Raw genomic sequence first — 17,334 nt, 5'->3', positions numbered from 1 at the left:
TCATTCTCTAATTCACTTTTATCTGTACTTGTGCTGTGTTTAGGACTAGTAATAACAGCCATGATGTTTCACCAAGCTGGATTAGTAAATGCTAATATTGCAAACATTCTATTGACTTTGAAGCTTTATTAGCATCAGAAAAATGAGCATGACTTGGCCATCACACAGACAGAATACTAAATCCAGATCAAGGAGAAGATGCTGGTGCTGTTTCATACAGGCCTCTCTGACCTGACAGGTCTAGCACATTGTGGTTCAGTTATGTAAAGTCTTTACACCAAAAAAAGACAAGTGCAAAGAATTATTTTCCCCAGTTTTATATGAATCATAATGGCATTGGAAAGTTGCATTTTCTAGGTTTAATCATGATGTAACATTTTTGTGATTTGACCCTCTAGGTTAATGTCTAAAAATGGGGACTTCAATTAGAAGCCACGACTGTTTATAATTAAACTAAACTGGATACGAGGAATGTTTTCCAACTGTATCTCTGCCTTAAATTATTTACTTACTAAATACTGATTCATTCTTTTGTTGTGTTCAAAACTGACATCAGACACTGCTCTCACAGTCACTCTCCCATCCTCCACCTTTCATAAATGCCAGCTCAGCCGAAATTCTGCTGCTTATTTCTTAACCAGAGGCATTTCTCAGTCACTCTTCACTCAATCCCATCCTTGGCGTGGTTGATAGCGCACACAACTCTGAATCACAAGGATCCAGGTTAAAATTCCACTCCAGGCTTGAAGCACAAAATTAAGATTGACACCTCAGTGCAGTGCTCAGGACTGTCAACGATCTCAGCTTTCATATGCTGCTGTGCCAGATGGGTATACAAGATTATAAGGCATTATTTTGCAGAAAAGCAGATGAATTCTTCCTGGTGTCCAGACCAATATTTATCCCACATTTAACATTACAAAAACAGATGAACTGGTCTTTGATCTTTTCATTTTGCGGTTGCCAATCCACATTTACTCTTTGTCTACCAAAAACTCAAGTCTCAATTTCTTGCTGTCACATCCAAATTGCTTTGCACCCCAGCCCTACCAGTCTCCCAAACCTTGATGTTCTTCATTCCTCCAAGTCTTGCACGTTCCTCTTTCACTGTGTGTGCCACAACTGAGGAATTAAACATCAAATTCCCTCTAAAGCTTTTCAGCCTCCACCTGCTCTCCTCCCTTGTTACCTGAAACTCACCTCTAAGTAAGTTTGTAGGTAATCGAACATAGCTCATGAACTACTAAATAGACCAGAAGTCATGAAGATGTTTGAGATGTTTTGATGAGCATAGCTTGAGTAGGTTCCCCTAGCAGCACATGCTGAACCTCCTGATGACCACAGGGAAACATCTTCCTCCATGAATACTGCCAGCTAATGACTGGAGAAACACTCAATTGACACAGGACCATAAAAAACAAACAAACCCATGTGCTGCTCTGAAATCACATTCTGTTATGGGGACATAGTCCACACTGTACTAACTAGCACTGAGAAGGAGCAGCATTCATGCCCGCGTCGTGGATTCGTCTGCTTCTGACTGCCTTTCTTTTTTTTCCTCTTTCTCTTTCTTTTACTTCTTTTTTTTTATGCTTTTATTCTTTTATTTTCTTTTTTCAGCAATATCGGTCCAGACAATACCGGAGTTTCAGCAGCAGTGGGAGAGATTTCTTCCCGGGGTGTGGGCAGCGGTGGGAGAGATTCCTTCCTGGAGTGTGGGCAGGGGTGGGAGAGATTCCTTCCCTGAGTATGGGCAGGGGTGGGAGAGATTCCTTCCTGGGGTGTGGGCAGCGGTGGGAGAGATTCCTTCCTGAGTATGGGCAGGGGTGGGAGAGATTCCTTCCTGGGGTATGGGCAGGGGTGGGAGAGATTCCTTCCTGAGTATGGGCAGGGGTGGGAGAGATTCCTTCCTGGGGTGTGGGCAGGCGTGGGAGAGATTCCTTCCTGAGTATGGGCAGGGGTGGGAGAGATTCCTTCCTGGGGTGTGGGCAGGGGTGGGAGAGATTCCTTCCTGAGTATGGGCAGGGGTGGGAGAGATTCCTTCCTGGGGTGTGGGCAGGGGTGGGAGAGATTCCTTCCCTGAGTATGGGCAGGGGTGGGAGAGATTCCTTCCTGAGTATGGGCAGGGGTGGGAGAGATTCCTTCCTGAGTATGGGCAGGGGTGGGAGAGATTCCTTCCCCGAGTGTGGGCAGGGGTGGGAGAGATTCCTTCCCCGAGTGTGGGCAGGGGTGGGAGAGATTCCTTCCCCGAGTGTGGGCAGGGGTGGGAGAGATTCCTTCCCCGAGTGTGGGCAGGGGTGGGAGAGATTCCTTCCCCGAGTGTGGGCAGGGGTGGGAGAGATACTTCCCCGGGTGTGGGCAGATGTGGGAGAGATTCCTTCCCTGGGTGTGGGCAGCGGTGAGAGAGATTTCTTCCCGGGGCGTGGGCAGCGGTAGGAGGGATTCCTTCCCCGAGTGGGCAGCGGTAGGAGGGATTCCTTCCCCGAGTGGGCAGCGGTGGGAGTGATTCCTTCCCCGAGTGGGCAGCGGTGGGAGAGATTCCTTCCCAGATTGTGGGCAGCTGTGGGAGAGATTCCTTCCCAGATTGTGGGCAGCGGTGAGAGAGATTTCTTCCCGGGGTGTGGGCAGGGATGGGAGAGATTCCTTCCTGAGGTGTAGGTAATGGTGGGAGAGGTTTCCTCCCAGAATGTAGGCAGCGGTGCGAGAGATTCCTTCCTGAGGTGAAGGTAGTGGTGGGAGAGATTTCTTCCCAGAAATATGGGCAGCAGTGGGAGAGATTCCTTCCCGAATTGATTAGATTAGTTACAGTGTGGAAACAGGCCCTTCGGCCCAACAAGTCCATACCGATCCACCGAAGTGCAACCCACTCACTACATTAGCCCCTTCACCTAACACTATGGGCAATTTAGTATGGCCAATTCACCTAACCTGCACGTTTTTGGACTGTGGGAGGAAACCGGAGCACCCGGAGGAAACCCACGCAGACACAGGGAGAATGTGCAAACTCCACACAGTCTTTCAGTCGCCTGTGGCGGGAACTGAACCCGGGTCTCTGGCGCTGTGAGGCAGCAGTGCTAACCACTGTGCTACCGTGCCGCCCACAAAAAAATACAACTGGTGGTGGTTTAACCTGAGGGAAGAGTCTGTCATTGTAACCCCAGCTGGTGTAGGAAATGAACCCACACTCTTAGTGTTACTCTGCATTACAAACCAGCCACCCAACCAACTGAGCTAACTAACCCCCTGTTGTGGGCAGCGGTGGGAGAGATTCCTTCCTGAGGTGTAGGTAGTGGTGGGAGCGATTCCTTCCTGAGGTGTAGGTAGTGGTGGGAGAAGTTCCTCAGCAGGCTGAGGGGTGGGCTTTGTGGTTTTGTGTTTTTCTGGTGATGAGGGCTCATGGCCGAGGTAGTGGGGGGAGTCTTCTTTTCCTTTGGCTATTTCTTTCATTTCTGCTTCTATTTTTAATCCTGTCTTTTGTATACTGAGATTGTGCCAGAAATGATGACTTTGTATATTTTCCACTGTATTCCTGTACTCCGGTACACATGACAATGAAAATCTAGCTGTAATGGAAGTCAGTGATTTGCCACCAGGTTGACTGTACATATTCCCATCAAAACCTGGTAAGTGACCCGAGTGAGGGTCCTGGTATCAGTCTAACACAAAGAACCTGTGTAGTCCATAACCAGTTGAGGATTGGCCACTTGCTCTAAAATTGGAACATGAGAAACCACTCCAGTTGTGACTGTGGACATCAGAGCAAGACCATTAGCAGCACCGCCACCACCATCCTGCACCCTGAGAGATCCTTTCCTGATGGCACTGTCTCCATTCACACTGTATCAGCTGAAGCTGTTGAATGAATTGTTAGCCTTTGTGTCAAGTTGTAACTGCTTTCTGAACTGCATTCATAACAAAAAGGCTCATAGTGAATCCTACTTCAGCTTAACAGCAACTTCTGTCATCTTATATTGCTGTGAAATGTCTTGAGATATTTCCTGTGGAGGTGGTGATAATGTTGCTGGGCTAATTCAATAAGCACCCCACTAATGTTCTGGGGCTCAGGGTTCAAATCCCACCATGGCAGATGGTGAAATTCAAATTGAAGTTTTAAAAACTGGAATTAAAAAGCTAGTCTAGTGGCAGACATGAAGGGCTTTTGCCCGAAACGTCGATTTTACTGCTCCTCGGATGCTGCCTGAACTGATGTGCTTTTCCAGCACCACTCTACTCCAGAATCTGGTTTCCAGCATCTGCAGTCATTGTTTTTACCTAGTGGCAGACATGTCAATTGCCATTAAAAACCCATCTAGTTCACTAATGCCCTTTTCAGGAAGAAAATCTGCCATCCTTTCCTGGTCTGGCCTACATGTAACTCCAGATGCACAGCAATGTGGTTAACACTTCATTGTCCTCTGGGCAATTCAGGATGGCCAGTGACTGCTGGTCCAACCAGTGACACCCATATCATCCCAAAATTGTAAGAAAAAAAATTAAAGACTCCCTATAAATGCACCTTTTTGTTAAAGTGGATTGTTGAATTAAAATTCTCGGCCTTTTCTGTTCTGAACTGAAATAGTTTCACAATGAGGATGTAGAAGGGACCCTCAAACAAATGAGATGTGTAACTGGAGAAAACTGTCTAACATTTCTGTGCTACATATATAGTAAACATTCAGAGTTGAAGTGCTTCCCTGATTTTAGTTAGAGAAGTGGAAACCTCTAATTGTTGACACTTTAAAAATCTTAGAAAAATGTCTGCTTAATGGGGCAAGTATATCTAGAACTAGCGCATGTTGTTCGAAAATGCAAAGTTTATTCCAATGATGTTTGCCTTAATCAACGTTTAGAGCCTCGTGAGGCTGAGGTTTCTACCGAATTGAACATGCACAAGATTCATTCAGTTCCTTTCAAACCATCAGAAAGCATCAAAGATTCTCTCATGTTGCTACAGTCTGTTAACTTATAAATCTGCACATTTCTCTCCACTTGTGAGTGATGAAAGTAAGAAACAATGAGTGAAGCCAAAAACTGGGGGTCTGAATATGAAAAAAAATTTATAGTTGTGATGTAAGTCATCATCGGTTCCTTGCCAGCCTTCCAATTGTCCAGATGCATGCAAGCATAACCTCCTTCAAAGATCCCACTTCAAAAATAAGCATTCATCTGTTTCTTTTATGGTGAAGTTATACTCAATGGCCTGGAGGTTGTGTTCAAATGAGTATAATGCCATTTACAGTTGACATCGAAGTAAATTGTAAACTTAGCCAAATTGCTGGTACAGATGAAACTCCACAAGGAAGAGGATTCCCTCACTGTGTGAGCTTGCACCATTGTGGCTCTGCAGAATTTATTAATGCAGGCAAAAATGGCAGAGCTCATGGTGCAGTGAATGGAAGGAATGCCCAAAGAAACTTCAAAATTAAACTGCTGCAGTATCTGTCAAAACTGATTCATGTCAAAGAGTAATTGGAACAAAAAATTAAGGAAAGAATTATTTTGTACATTACACATACAAGTTTATACATTTTTTCAAAAGCTAAATGAATGATATTCATTTTAAAAAATCATAAATATATGCACTTTTTTAAACAATAATGTTAAAAAGTCTCAATGATTTAAAAGGTCAAAACCCCCACCCATAGCCTTTTTAAAAATAAATGATTTATGGTAATAGTGTCCTCTCTGGCCAGGACCATTTACTTATTTGCAAAGTAACTCTAGTTTCCCCTCTGTCCTAGAAAATGTGGTAGGAAATATATTTACATATTAACAGTCCCAAGTTCTCATCAGTGTTAGTTCTTTGCTTCTAAACATGAGGTCAGAAAGTGTAGTTACAAAGTTCCAGAGAGCATGGAATGGCTCAGGGCAACTTTGCGTTATTTGGAACAGAGCACGCCTTCCAAAATTCCTGTGCCTCTCACCCAGAGCTGTGTGGCAAGCATTGACATCTTTGCCAAATTAGGGCCTTGCATTGATGTGTACCACTAATGAGATGTGCATTACCAAGTTCCAAACTTGCATCATTTCAGACTTGCCTAGCACTTGCTGCTCATTTGCACAATTTTTCAAGTACAGTAGATCCACAACTGGTACAAAGCTAATTTTTAAAAATTTGGTATTAAAAGGGTTTGTGTGTTCTATCGGGTGATGCCTTTAAATGTCAAAAGAAAGAAGAGACACATAAAATAATGAATCCTATTGCAATATTAAATGTTACTTAAATATTGAGAGGACTAGTGTGTAGAGTTCCATTCAGAAAGGGGAAGCTGGTTCTGGTTCATCACAGACTCTAAATTTTGGCTGCCCACTCACAGCACTGCAGGATTATTTTACTAATGCTACAGTAAAATTGATATATTTGAAGAGTCCGAGGCAATTCTAACAAAACACCTGCTCTGGACAGAAATTATCCTGGTCCAAAAGCAGGGCACAGGGTTAATTGCTTTGAAGAAGACATTTCTTCTGATAAATGGTGGAGGAACCATTACCTACAAAAAAATGACATAGAAGGAGGTGTCTCTCCCCTCCACAGAGCCTGTTGAAAATTGGCAGGTGTTACAATCCATCTTGGACCTGGCATAAACTTCAATGTGTGTGAGACAAAGGTTCTAATGACGGTGAAATAACACAATAGGCAGCTCATATTACAGTGCTCAGAATTAATTTCAAACTTACTTCGGAAACATAAGGGCCCTATATCAAAGCCAATGTGGAAAACTGCAGAATTGTTTCCAGGTGCTCAGTGAGTGATTAGCAACACATGTTTCTTATAGCAACCACTTATTGTTGAGGCTTAGAGGTTTATGACTGTTCGGTTGTTAACATTACTTAAGTGATAACAGTTGGCAGCTCCCCAGCCCTATGAGGCCGATTTATCTCTATGCACACATTCAAGGATATGGTTCAGGAATATATTGATCAATACCCAAATATTGTGAATTTTCACCTTGTATTCTGCTAATAGGTTCTGTGTTAGATGTTTGGATTAAAAACTCCCACTCTTCTTCCAAAAACCCATGCTGACTCAAGAGTACTTTCTTGTCTGATGTAATTATAGAAAGACAGATGTTCCAAAGCTATAATTTAAACAAAACCTCATGTTTTGAACTGTAGAACTCATAGAAATGGTGAGCCCCAGTTGTATGGCTACCATCACGCAAATTGTTGAGTACAGACATGTTTATGTTGAATTGAATAATGGAAGGGTCTTGTGGAACACTGATCATGTTCTCGGCCAGAAACTTCTGGTTCAAGTCCCACCTGTATCATAACACATTCATATTGGTGCGGCACGGTGGCTCAGTGGGTTATCACTGCTGCCTCACGGTGACAGCGACCCAGGTTCAATTCTAGCTTTGGGTGTCTGTCTGTGTGGAGTTTGCACATCCTTCCTGGGTGCTCTGGCTCCCTCCTACAATCCAAAGATGTGTAGGTTAGGTGGATTGGCAATGGGAAATGCAGAGTTACAGCGGGGAGGGTCGATGTGGACTCGATGAGGCGAATGGCCTGTTTCCACACTGTAGGAATTCTATGATTCAAGGTAACTGATAAATATAAACTGTCCTACCCCCATCTCGTTCAATGTGAAAATCCATTATACATCTAGCATATATATATCATGCAATTTTTCATTCTCTACCTTGGATATCCTGGGCACACTGATTACAAGTGTATACTTTTCATACAATAATGTGGTGCTGCAGTTTATATGGTTGTAACCTGGACTTGTGTTATCACCCAAGTAATCCTCTTCACAGCAACACCTGTCTCACAGACTTGGCCTGAAGTAACCAATTGTTCCATAGACATTGAGCCGAGGTTGCAACTTCCAAACTTCATCATTGGTTCAATCATAAAAAAGGTCTATTTACTTAATTGATAATATAACAAGAATTAGCACTTTGAATTGGAGATTTTATGAAACTAGTGATGAGGAGAGATTCTGATATATTTTGTATTTTTATTAACTAAAAAAGCACTCAGTCTTTCAAGATGGAAAATGCAGGGCAGCCCTCTCATTAGGTCAAAGCAAGTCTCTGAGCAATTGCCAGTGAAGGTCATGAACCTGTAAGGCTTTCTATCTCCCCAAAGAATGCCTGACATCTTGAGTGTTTCCAACAATTTATTTTTTCAGATTTTCAGCACCTGCCATATTTTACTTTGACAGTTCAGTTTTAATTGGTTTGACGTTTGTTCATTATGACCTAATTCCTTTTTTAAACTGAAAAAAAAATGTTGACTCCCCGTTTGGTTTTTTATAAACTAAAATAACATGCAGAAGTAGTGTTGGGATTAATATGAGTATCTTTTCTTAACATAGTGGTTTTTTTGGTAATTTTTTTGTAAATTCTGCGAAAATTCTTAAAAGAAGAGGTTAAAGAGAAAGCAAGTTGCATGTGTCATTTCTCTTAAACCACTCTCAGACAATCTTGTTTGTGGGAGTTTGTTTTGTGCAAATTTCCTGCCCTGTTTCCCACATTAGAATAGTGACAATGCTTTGATAGGTACTTCATTGGCTAGAAAGTGCTTTGAGACATTCCAAAATTGTGATTAGTGCTACATAAGTGCAGTTCGGTCTGTCGTCTTCTTCTATAGTTATCATTCGTAATGTTCGGTGCAGAAGTGGACTCATGGTTAACCTTTCCCCATTGCTAGAAATCTGTTATCAGTCGGAAACAAGTTATTTTCAGCTCCAGATAACAGGGTTGATAGCAAGAGTTTGCGACTTCTATTCAGTGTCTTCTAATGATTGTTGACCCAGTAACAGCAGACCAACTCAGATAGTCATCCATCATACAGCTCTCTCCTCAGGATTGGCTGAGTTAATTTGGGCTACTCTGCCGTAGCCCATTTAATATGTAAAGTTAGCATAAAATTGCTGTGATAGCAATGCAGCATAATACTCTCTGAAAACTTGGCCAGAAAGCATGTGTGTTGTTTTTCTTTTTTTTCTGCATGATTTTCAGAATTGGTAGGGTTCATATTCCCAAGTTATTGTTCTTTGACTTTGACAGAAATCCTTTGTATAGATAATAGAGAACAGCTGGGATCTAGCTTTATTGTGATGCTTCTGTGTGATAATAACCTGCAAATCTTCAACCAAACCTGAACATGAGCAGTACCACTCAAGTGAAATACTGGTCTCTGTGAAACCATAGTCCTAGTTAAGAAACTATATGTCAGTGAAATGTTACCATTTGGGACTTTTTCAGACACTTTTTCTCAATGGCTGGATGCCACTTCCAGTAAGCAGCCTGAGTCTGTAATGTACTAATTCCTTGATGTTCCACTGTCATGTATGATTTAACATGCCATGATTTAACATTTTACATTGAAGAATACATAATATATCCATTATATTTGTGTATTACTGTTATAAATTTGAAGGTGTGTATTATACTTTTAAGAGAGAGTAAATGCTGTCCTGAACTGAGAGCTTACAAGCACCTGTGTGTATGACTAGATGGCAATCCCAAACTGTACAGGAAAATTGAAAATATGTAACATTTTGCAGTTAAATGAATCCTGCATTTTGGTTGCTGTTTTGACAGCAATTAGAATTTAACCAATCAGTTTAAATTATGCCCCAGGATGCAAAAACTCAATTGAGTTTAAATTTATTGTTTTGCCAACATCGAACCAATGAGACAATCTGATGTTGGGGGGTGTAAAATGTGGGCATTTTGAAAATTGATAAGAGAGCAACTGCTGTCTAGACAGAAATGCATGAAAAGCTAACAACTTGCTCTCCAAGTAATTAGGAAACACTCTCTATCAAAGGTGCCTTTTCATATGAAACATACTTGCAATAAAAAGAAAGACGACCCAGGGAGATCCTCAGTCGGAAGAAGAAAGATACTGAAGATGATAGTGGCTGTGTAGTTTTGAAATTAAGTTGATGTAATTTTAATAAATGTGTTATTGGAATAGTAAGTTACAGAGTTGGAGGTAGCTACTAAGCAGTTAAGAGAAAGAGAGGCTTAGAATTGTGAGTAGTTGTTTAATATTCAGTTTTAGAGTTAAAATATAAATTGATGTTATTTTCTTTGAACAGTGGAATTGGTGAGTTCTCTGTCACTCATATTTTAACAGATTACGAGGTGAGGTGAGCTTTTCTGGCTATTTGCCTTTATTAACAGAGGGGTTCACCTTCAGAGGTAGAAAATAAAAAGGCGCTACTTTGTGTACAGGTTAAAAAAAAAAAGCTTGATCAGATTTACCTATGGGTGCTAAAAATATATCGAAGGAAGAAGGCATGATCCAATGCTAGAAGGAATACAACAACAACACCCATTGCCCCCTGTTTCTGATGGTGCATCACCGTATTAGCGCTACACTTCAACAACATTCTGGATTTTATGTATATACTTGCAGTGCTCTCAAGTATGCTTAAAATTTCTGTCAAGAAGATTGCTTAAATCCACATTCCCCAGAATTTTTTGTTATGTTTCATTAATGTTTATGCTGTGATCACGTTGTGTACAACTGAGGCATGTGTGGAGCGATAACTGAGTAGGGCTTACTTCCTCTCTGTTTAAACAAAGCCAAGGCCTTTAACAAGAATAAGAACAGGACATTCCTTGGACCAGTGCACTCTCCTAAGTGTGATATCTACAGGGTATGTCCTTCTGGCTTTCTGCCAGAGCACAAGCTATGAGTCTATTTTGTCACAGACTTAACCATTGAAGCTGCCTGAATAGTTTCTATTTATCTCCTGGGAGAAAATGTACATTCAATGGTCCTGAAAATTGAAACAAGAGCTTGACTTACTACTAATAACCACCAACTGGCTGAGGCTAGGACAATATTTCTCAAATTGGGGTCAGATTAGCATTAGTAAGAGAGACCTATAGGTTGATTAACACCTTGTGTATTCATTGTTGAGAATAGGGAAAGGGTGATGAATAAGTAGCATAAAAATTTAAAAATATAATATGATTTGTATAAGAAGATATTAGTTATATAACACTACCAATAGCCTACTCAGTTGAAAACACATCTTATTTCTTTTATTTCCTTTGAAATTAAACCCAATTATTCTGCTTTCTTTAGGTTTCTTCTTCAACAAATTGGCTTCTGGAGACTCAGAATGTGAATGAATTGAAAGCTGAGATCACCTCATTGAAAGGGCTTCTCCTAAGCAGGTAAAGGTAACCTAGATTGGTGCTGAAATTTGTCTGAAAGGACCCTTTTACTCTGTGTGCAAAAGGAATGCATTCACTAAAAGTTTTTTAAAGCCACTCAGTAACGATCATTAAGATCAGCTTCCCCAAAGTCTAATGGGAAGAAGAAAACTGAAAAAACTGCAGATGCTGTAAATCCAAATCCAAAACAAAAACAGAAATTGCTGCAAAAGCTCAGCAGGGCTGGCAGCATTTATGGAGAGAAATCAGAATTAACATTTCAGATCGTGTGACCCTTCAGTTCTCACTCGTCCCGAAATGTTAACTCTGATTTCTCTCCACAGATGCTGCCAGATCCGCTGAGCTTTTCCAGCAATTTCTGTTTTTGTTTCAAATGGGAAGAAGCAGTGGTCTATTGAGACCAGTAGATCCGGGTTCAATTCTTGATCTACGCAGATAGATGGTCAAAGCTTCAAGATCTCAGGCTTGAGGAATCGTGGAGATCTACAGCACAGAAAAAGGTTTGCCCCATCATGTCCGCACTGGTCAAAATCAACCACCTAATTGTTCTACAGTATAGAAACAGGCCATTTGGCCCAACAAGTCCACACCGACCCTCCGAAGAGTAACCCACCCAGACCCATTTCCCTACCCTGTATTTACCTCTGACTAATGCACCTAACACTGGGTAATTTTCCATGGCCAGTTCACCTGACCTGCACATCTTTGGATTGTGGGAGGAAACCAGAGCACCCGAAGGAAACCCACACAGTCACGGCGAGAATGTGCAAACTCCACACAGACAGTAGCCTGTGGCGGGAATCAAACCCAGCTCTCTGGTGCTGTGAGGCAGCAGTGCTAATCACTGAGCCACCATGCCATGTACGAGAAAGTTGTTGTTCCCAAGCTAATGTTTAGCTATTTAGGCTATCTGTATTCTCCTGACACCTTGCTGGGAAATGATCTCATCTTTTGATTCTTGGAGGCAAAACCTTTACCATTGTTCTCCCAGATTGTTGCCATGGGAGATCCCCACAGGACTGTCACATCATTTTTCCAGAAACATTTTCAACAAAATGCAGGCGGGCGCACAATAAAAAAAACTGCCAAATTAATATAATAAGGTTTTTTGAAGTTCATGGGATGTGGGCATTGCTGACTCCGCTAACACTTATCGCTCATCTGTGCTTGCCCTTGAGAAGGTGATGGTGAGCAGTCTTGAGCTGCTGCAATCCATGGGGAGTAGGCACACCACAGAGCTTATGGGGAATGAGTTCCAGCATGTGACACAGTTCTAATGAAGGAATGATGGCATATTTCCAAGTCAGGGGTGTTTGGGATTCTCTTACTTCTACTGGCCTCGTTCCCTCTATTTGTAGAGACCCTGGGTTTGTGAGGCGCTGTCAGAGAAGCCTTGATGTATGACAGCAATAGTTTTAGTTTCCTTAGAATTGCCATCTATATTGTCAATGAGTGTTTGTTGTTTTCTTGGGATCAATGACAGCAGTCTCCCCTGCAAATAGACCCATAGGAATTCTTATGCCAACCAATTTCTTATAATACTCAGGCATTATAATGTGATCCCTTACAACATGAATTGAGGTCAGAGGTCAGACAACACCAGGTTATAATCCAACAGGTTTATTTGAAATCACAAGCTTTCAGAGCAGTGCTCCTTGGTCAGGTGAAGTGAGAGGGCATACCGATACCGAGTTTGTAAACTTATAAACTCTGTGTTAGTGTGCCCTTGCACTTCACCTAACAAGAAGCATTGCTCTGAAAGCTTGTGATTTCAACCAAACCTGTTGGATTATAACCTGATGTTGTATGATTTTTGACCTTAACCACTGCAAGGCGTGACAGGCCCATCCAAAATTCAGAACTTCACTCCAAAAATACTCCTACAAGATTCCAGGCATCTCATACAATGATTCCTCCTCCTGTAATTTAAAAAACAGTAATTTTGCTCCTCATTTGTAGATGATTGTGTTTCGTGATTCACCTGTTGGAATGTTGCATGCAGTTCTGGTCTCCTTCCTATCGAAAAGATGTTGTGAAACTTGAAAGGGTTCAGAAAAGATTTGCAAGGATGTTGCCAGGGTTGGAGGATTTGAGCTATAGGGAGAGGTTGAATAGGCTAGGGCTTTTTCCCTGCAGCGTCGGAGGCTGAGGGGTGACCTGATAGAGGTTTATAAAATCATGAGGGGCATGGATAGGATAAGTAGACAAAATCTTTTCCCTGGGAATCCAGAACTAAAAGGCACAGATTTAGGGTGAGAGGGGAAAGATATAAAAGAGACTTAAGGGGCAACTTTTTCACACAGAGGATAGTATGTGTATGGAACGAGCTGCCAGGGGAAGTGATGGAGGCTGGTACAATTGCAACATTTAAAAGGCATTTGATGGGTATATGAATAGGAAGGGTTTGGAGGGATATGGGCCAGGTGCTGGCAGGTGGGGCTAGATTGGGTTGGGATATCTGGTCAGCATGGACGAGTTGAACCAAAGAGTCTGGTTCCGTGCTGTACAGCTCCATGACCTCACCAGGGGTTGTCCAGAGATTTTTCTCTGGCTTATCAGCAGGGCTTTTCATTGGTCCAATGTCTGTTTCAGCATCAGCCTTGTACAGAGGACCAAAGCCATGTGTAAGCAATGCAAGTGAAGAAAGGCTCTCCGGTTAAAGACTTCTCGCTGAGGCACTCAAGCATAAAGCAGGAAAGTTCTAAAAAAGCAAAGAGTATAAATTATTTTTAAAGTATGTGCTAGAAGCAGAATGAATATCAGGGCATAGAGCTGGAATTAAGTGAGAGCAAAAAGAGACAAAAAGATAAGTTAAATAAAGTCTGAAGTCTACAACTGTAATTTTCCTCTGAGTGAATGAGATTTCACATTACAAAATTATGTTTTTACAGAACCAGACGCCATTATAAATTCACTAAGTTATTAAATGTGCTATATAGCCTTTTCGACAGAGCTTGGTATGAAACTTTGTTGGCAAGGTTTAGCAAGTTCACATTTTTCAGGCGTTTCAATGGCAGTCTGGCAGTGAGCACTAATAGTGCAGCCTGTAGAGGTGCAGTGTATCTCTGACTGCTGCAGTGTGTAAAATGTGAAGACACCAGAGTGGTGATATTGCTACAGAAAAGTCCTGGCCATTGTTTGTCAACGTAAGATAGAGTTTGTGATTAATGAAAGATCATCAACATCATAATTGAATGCAGAGTTCTCTAATGATCTTGAAATAAACAAATTTCAGAATGCGTTGTTCTTAAAATCAGATAATGATGCAGTATCTTATTTAAAGTTTATAGACTCCCCATGGAGAAAGAAAATAATTTCCTCTTTCGGCGAAAAAAACGGCCCCTTAGAATTGTAGTCAGGGTAATGGGGAAAGGGCAGGAAAGTGGAGTTGAGGATTATCAGATCAGTCATGATCTCATTGAATGGTGGAACAGACTCGATGGGTTGAAAGATGTGCTTCCGCTCGTGCATTTGATGTTTTGTAGTCTACGAAAGCCTCACTAGTTTGCAGCTGATGACTTATTCCCAGTGGACTTTGCTGAGACTTAGCTCCTGATTACTAACACTCATATTCTTGTAATTTGGTTGCAGGCGACAGTTCCCATCTTCACCTTCCGCTCCAAAGATACCCGCTTGGCAGATTCCTGTCAAGCCATCGACAATAGCCACATCAGTCATGGCCAATCACAACAACAGCAGTAGTGACATCTCACCGGTCAGTATTGAATCTGCTTCGTCTTCTCCAGCCACAGAGAACCATAGCCCTGAAGGGGGCAGTCTCAGTGGCCATGTCATTAACAGCAGCAATGTTGACGTTAAATCCCAGGTGAGGATGGAAGTCCAAGGCGAAGAAGATAAAAAACAGGAGAATGAAGATGAGGATGAAGATGATGATGTCAGTCATGTGGATGAGGAGGATTGTCTGAATGTACAGACAGAGGATAGACGGGGTGGGGATGGACAGATAAATGAGCAAGTGGATAAACTACGCCGTCCAGAAGGTGCTAGTAATGAAAATGACATTGACTAATTCATAAATGTGATTGGCCTCCACAAACAGAAAGTCCTTAATTCCATTAATTGACTGTAAATATTTGCTTATTGCATCCTGAGTGTTGGATTTTTGCAATCCAGCAAATTACGCTGCAGCACATGTAAACTCCAGGTGAATGTGTGGCTAGTTACACCCAGGTACGTTTTGGTGCAACATCATGCAAAGAGTAAATTGCCTTGAGGGAGAAGAAGTCAAAATGCTCACTGTAATCGACCTGGTCAAGGATTAAAGACTCTGTAAATCCCAAACCATGCTTGTGATGTGTTCTGTCAGCACTCAGTCATCTATCAGTGTGATCCAGAATCAACCAATTAATCAATTGGGGATCAGTCCCACCTTTTGTATGAAGAAGTAGTGGCAGAAGCAGCATTTTCCTGGGTGTCAGCTACGAGAAGCGTCTCGAAGACCCGGTGCAGTTGAAGCCTTCTAAGGATGTGACTTGGAAAAATAAATTTGTATTTGAACAATTAGTGTACAATAGGAGTAAATGAAAATGGTGCATTGAAGTTTTATGTCTGCATCAGAAAATCTTTGCATTTGGGTTCAACTCTAATTGCAGTACATGTAATCTCAGAGTGGGATAGACCTGAAGAATGGGACTGTAATAAAGTTGATTATTTTTCATTGAGCAAAATGGTATTCAAGCTACCTTATAATTTGAGTTCAGAAAACCTTGACGGTTATTTGTATAATCTGAATGTTAGGAGGAGCAGCAATGTCACATTGAGTGTCAACATGCTGGACAGTAAGACCATCATGGCAAATCCTGGATTCAGAAGATGCCTCTGTTAGCTCTTAGAGGAATTCCATGAAATGAATCTATTTAATTTCATTTCTAGGTAGCAGTATAGTTTTAACTTGTGACTCAAGAGTGAAGGTTAGATATGATATAATCATCAGGCATTCCCCCCCCCTCTCTTTGAATGCAGTTCCTAATTAATTTAGAGTCTTTCAGCAGTCCAGTTGGAAAAATGCTGGTATCTTATGTGCTTTGTGTGAGGCTGGGGTTTGCTTGGAAAAGCAACATCACTCTTATCACATTTTAAGCACCTTTGCTTTAATTTGTTTTGATTCGACAAAAAGTTTTTAACGTAAGAGGCAAAAGAATGGTGATGGTGGAGAATGAGGTCATGTTTGTCAGAGATGCATTTGTGATGTTTAAATTAAACTCTATAGCAAAGCACATGGAGTGGTTTGATACATATATTCATTACTTATGAAATACAGTTTACGATGGAGGCAACCTTTCTGTCTTTAGTTATTTAATATACACTACTAGGGTGGAATAGAACCATGTCGTGGATATTTGGGACAAGAGTGAGGGGGTTATAAATAAAAATAAATTGAATACGTTGTTTTTGTAATTCGTAAACCTTAATTTTGCCATCTTTTTATAATGTACCCACCCCCACTACTCCACACAACTTCCCTGGCCCAAATACCATTGTGATGCCTTTCAAGCAGGAAGGTGTTTATTTTCAAACATTGTGAGCCACCATATTTTGCCTGGAGTTCTGTGATTGCTGAGTAATTATTTCAGTGGTAATTATTTTAATCAAACATTCAAATTATACAGTTTTGCATTTGTGTTGAAGTTACATCACCGGTAAATTTGATGATGAAAACATCCCTGACCTTTCTGATGGGAGGAATTCCTATTTGTTTACTTACCTAACACAGGCTCAGATGGTCTATTGACATTAGATTAAATACCGTGACGAACATTAAAAATAAACTTCCAGATCAAGGCAGTGAATAATAAAACGTGGTTTAAGACTGATCTGGAGGTGTAGCTGTCTTTTCCAGTGTTGTTTTGGTAAAGCACAATGAAACAACGTCATGAGGATAAGTGATTTAGATAGCCTGGTGATTTAGTACCATTCAACTACACTCAGAAACCAACACTTCCAACTTAGTGTTCCAAACTGCAGATTGCAGGCAGTAATTTGGATTGTACGTGACTTCTAGGAATTTGGGACATATGCTGCGCACAATAAATGATTTGCCTGGAGCCCAAAAAAAATGACAAGTTCAGCGTATCGAATTTAACCATACGCGATTTGATTTCATTAAACTACAATGCCAGGCGTATTAAGATCTCCAAAAACGAGATTTTCTTTTGGCAGTGGGAAG

The 17,334-nt window shown here is 41.3% G+C and overlaps 1 protein-coding gene across 4 annotated transcripts in view; it reads left to right on the top strand.

Moving 5' to 3' along the window:
- pex14 (peroxisomal biogenesis factor 14) overlaps nt 1-17,334 on the top strand; it is a 254,740-nt gene that overhangs the window by 223,340 nt on the left and 14,066 nt on the right. For 2 of the 4 annotated variants that reach the window (XM_087980262.1, XM_043676240.2), the window contains exons 8-9: nt 11,056-11,147; nt 14,739-16,386. In XM_087980262.1, coding sequence (XP_087836388.1) covers nt 11,056-11,147; nt 14,739-15,177 — 531 coding nt within the window. In that variant the 3' untranslated portion in view covers nt 15,178-16,386. Of the gene's footprint in view, nt 1-11,055; nt 11,148-14,738; nt 16,387-17,334 lie in introns of those variants that run through there. The other 2 variants (XM_043676241.2, XM_087980263.1) reach the window with 2 other exon arrangements.

This window comes from Chiloscyllium plagiosum, unplaced genomic scaffold (genome assembly GCF_037043375.1).
Source record: "Chiloscyllium plagiosum isolate Xiang-an unplaced genomic scaffold, Cpla_swu_hap1 HiC_scaffold_37, whole genome shotgun sequence".
NCBI lineage: Eukaryota > Metazoa > Chordata > Chondrichthyes > Orectolobiformes > Hemiscylliidae > Chiloscyllium > Chiloscyllium plagiosum.
Note: the sequence above shows the minus strand (reverse complement) of the source record. Positions and strands in the feature narration are given on the sequence as shown.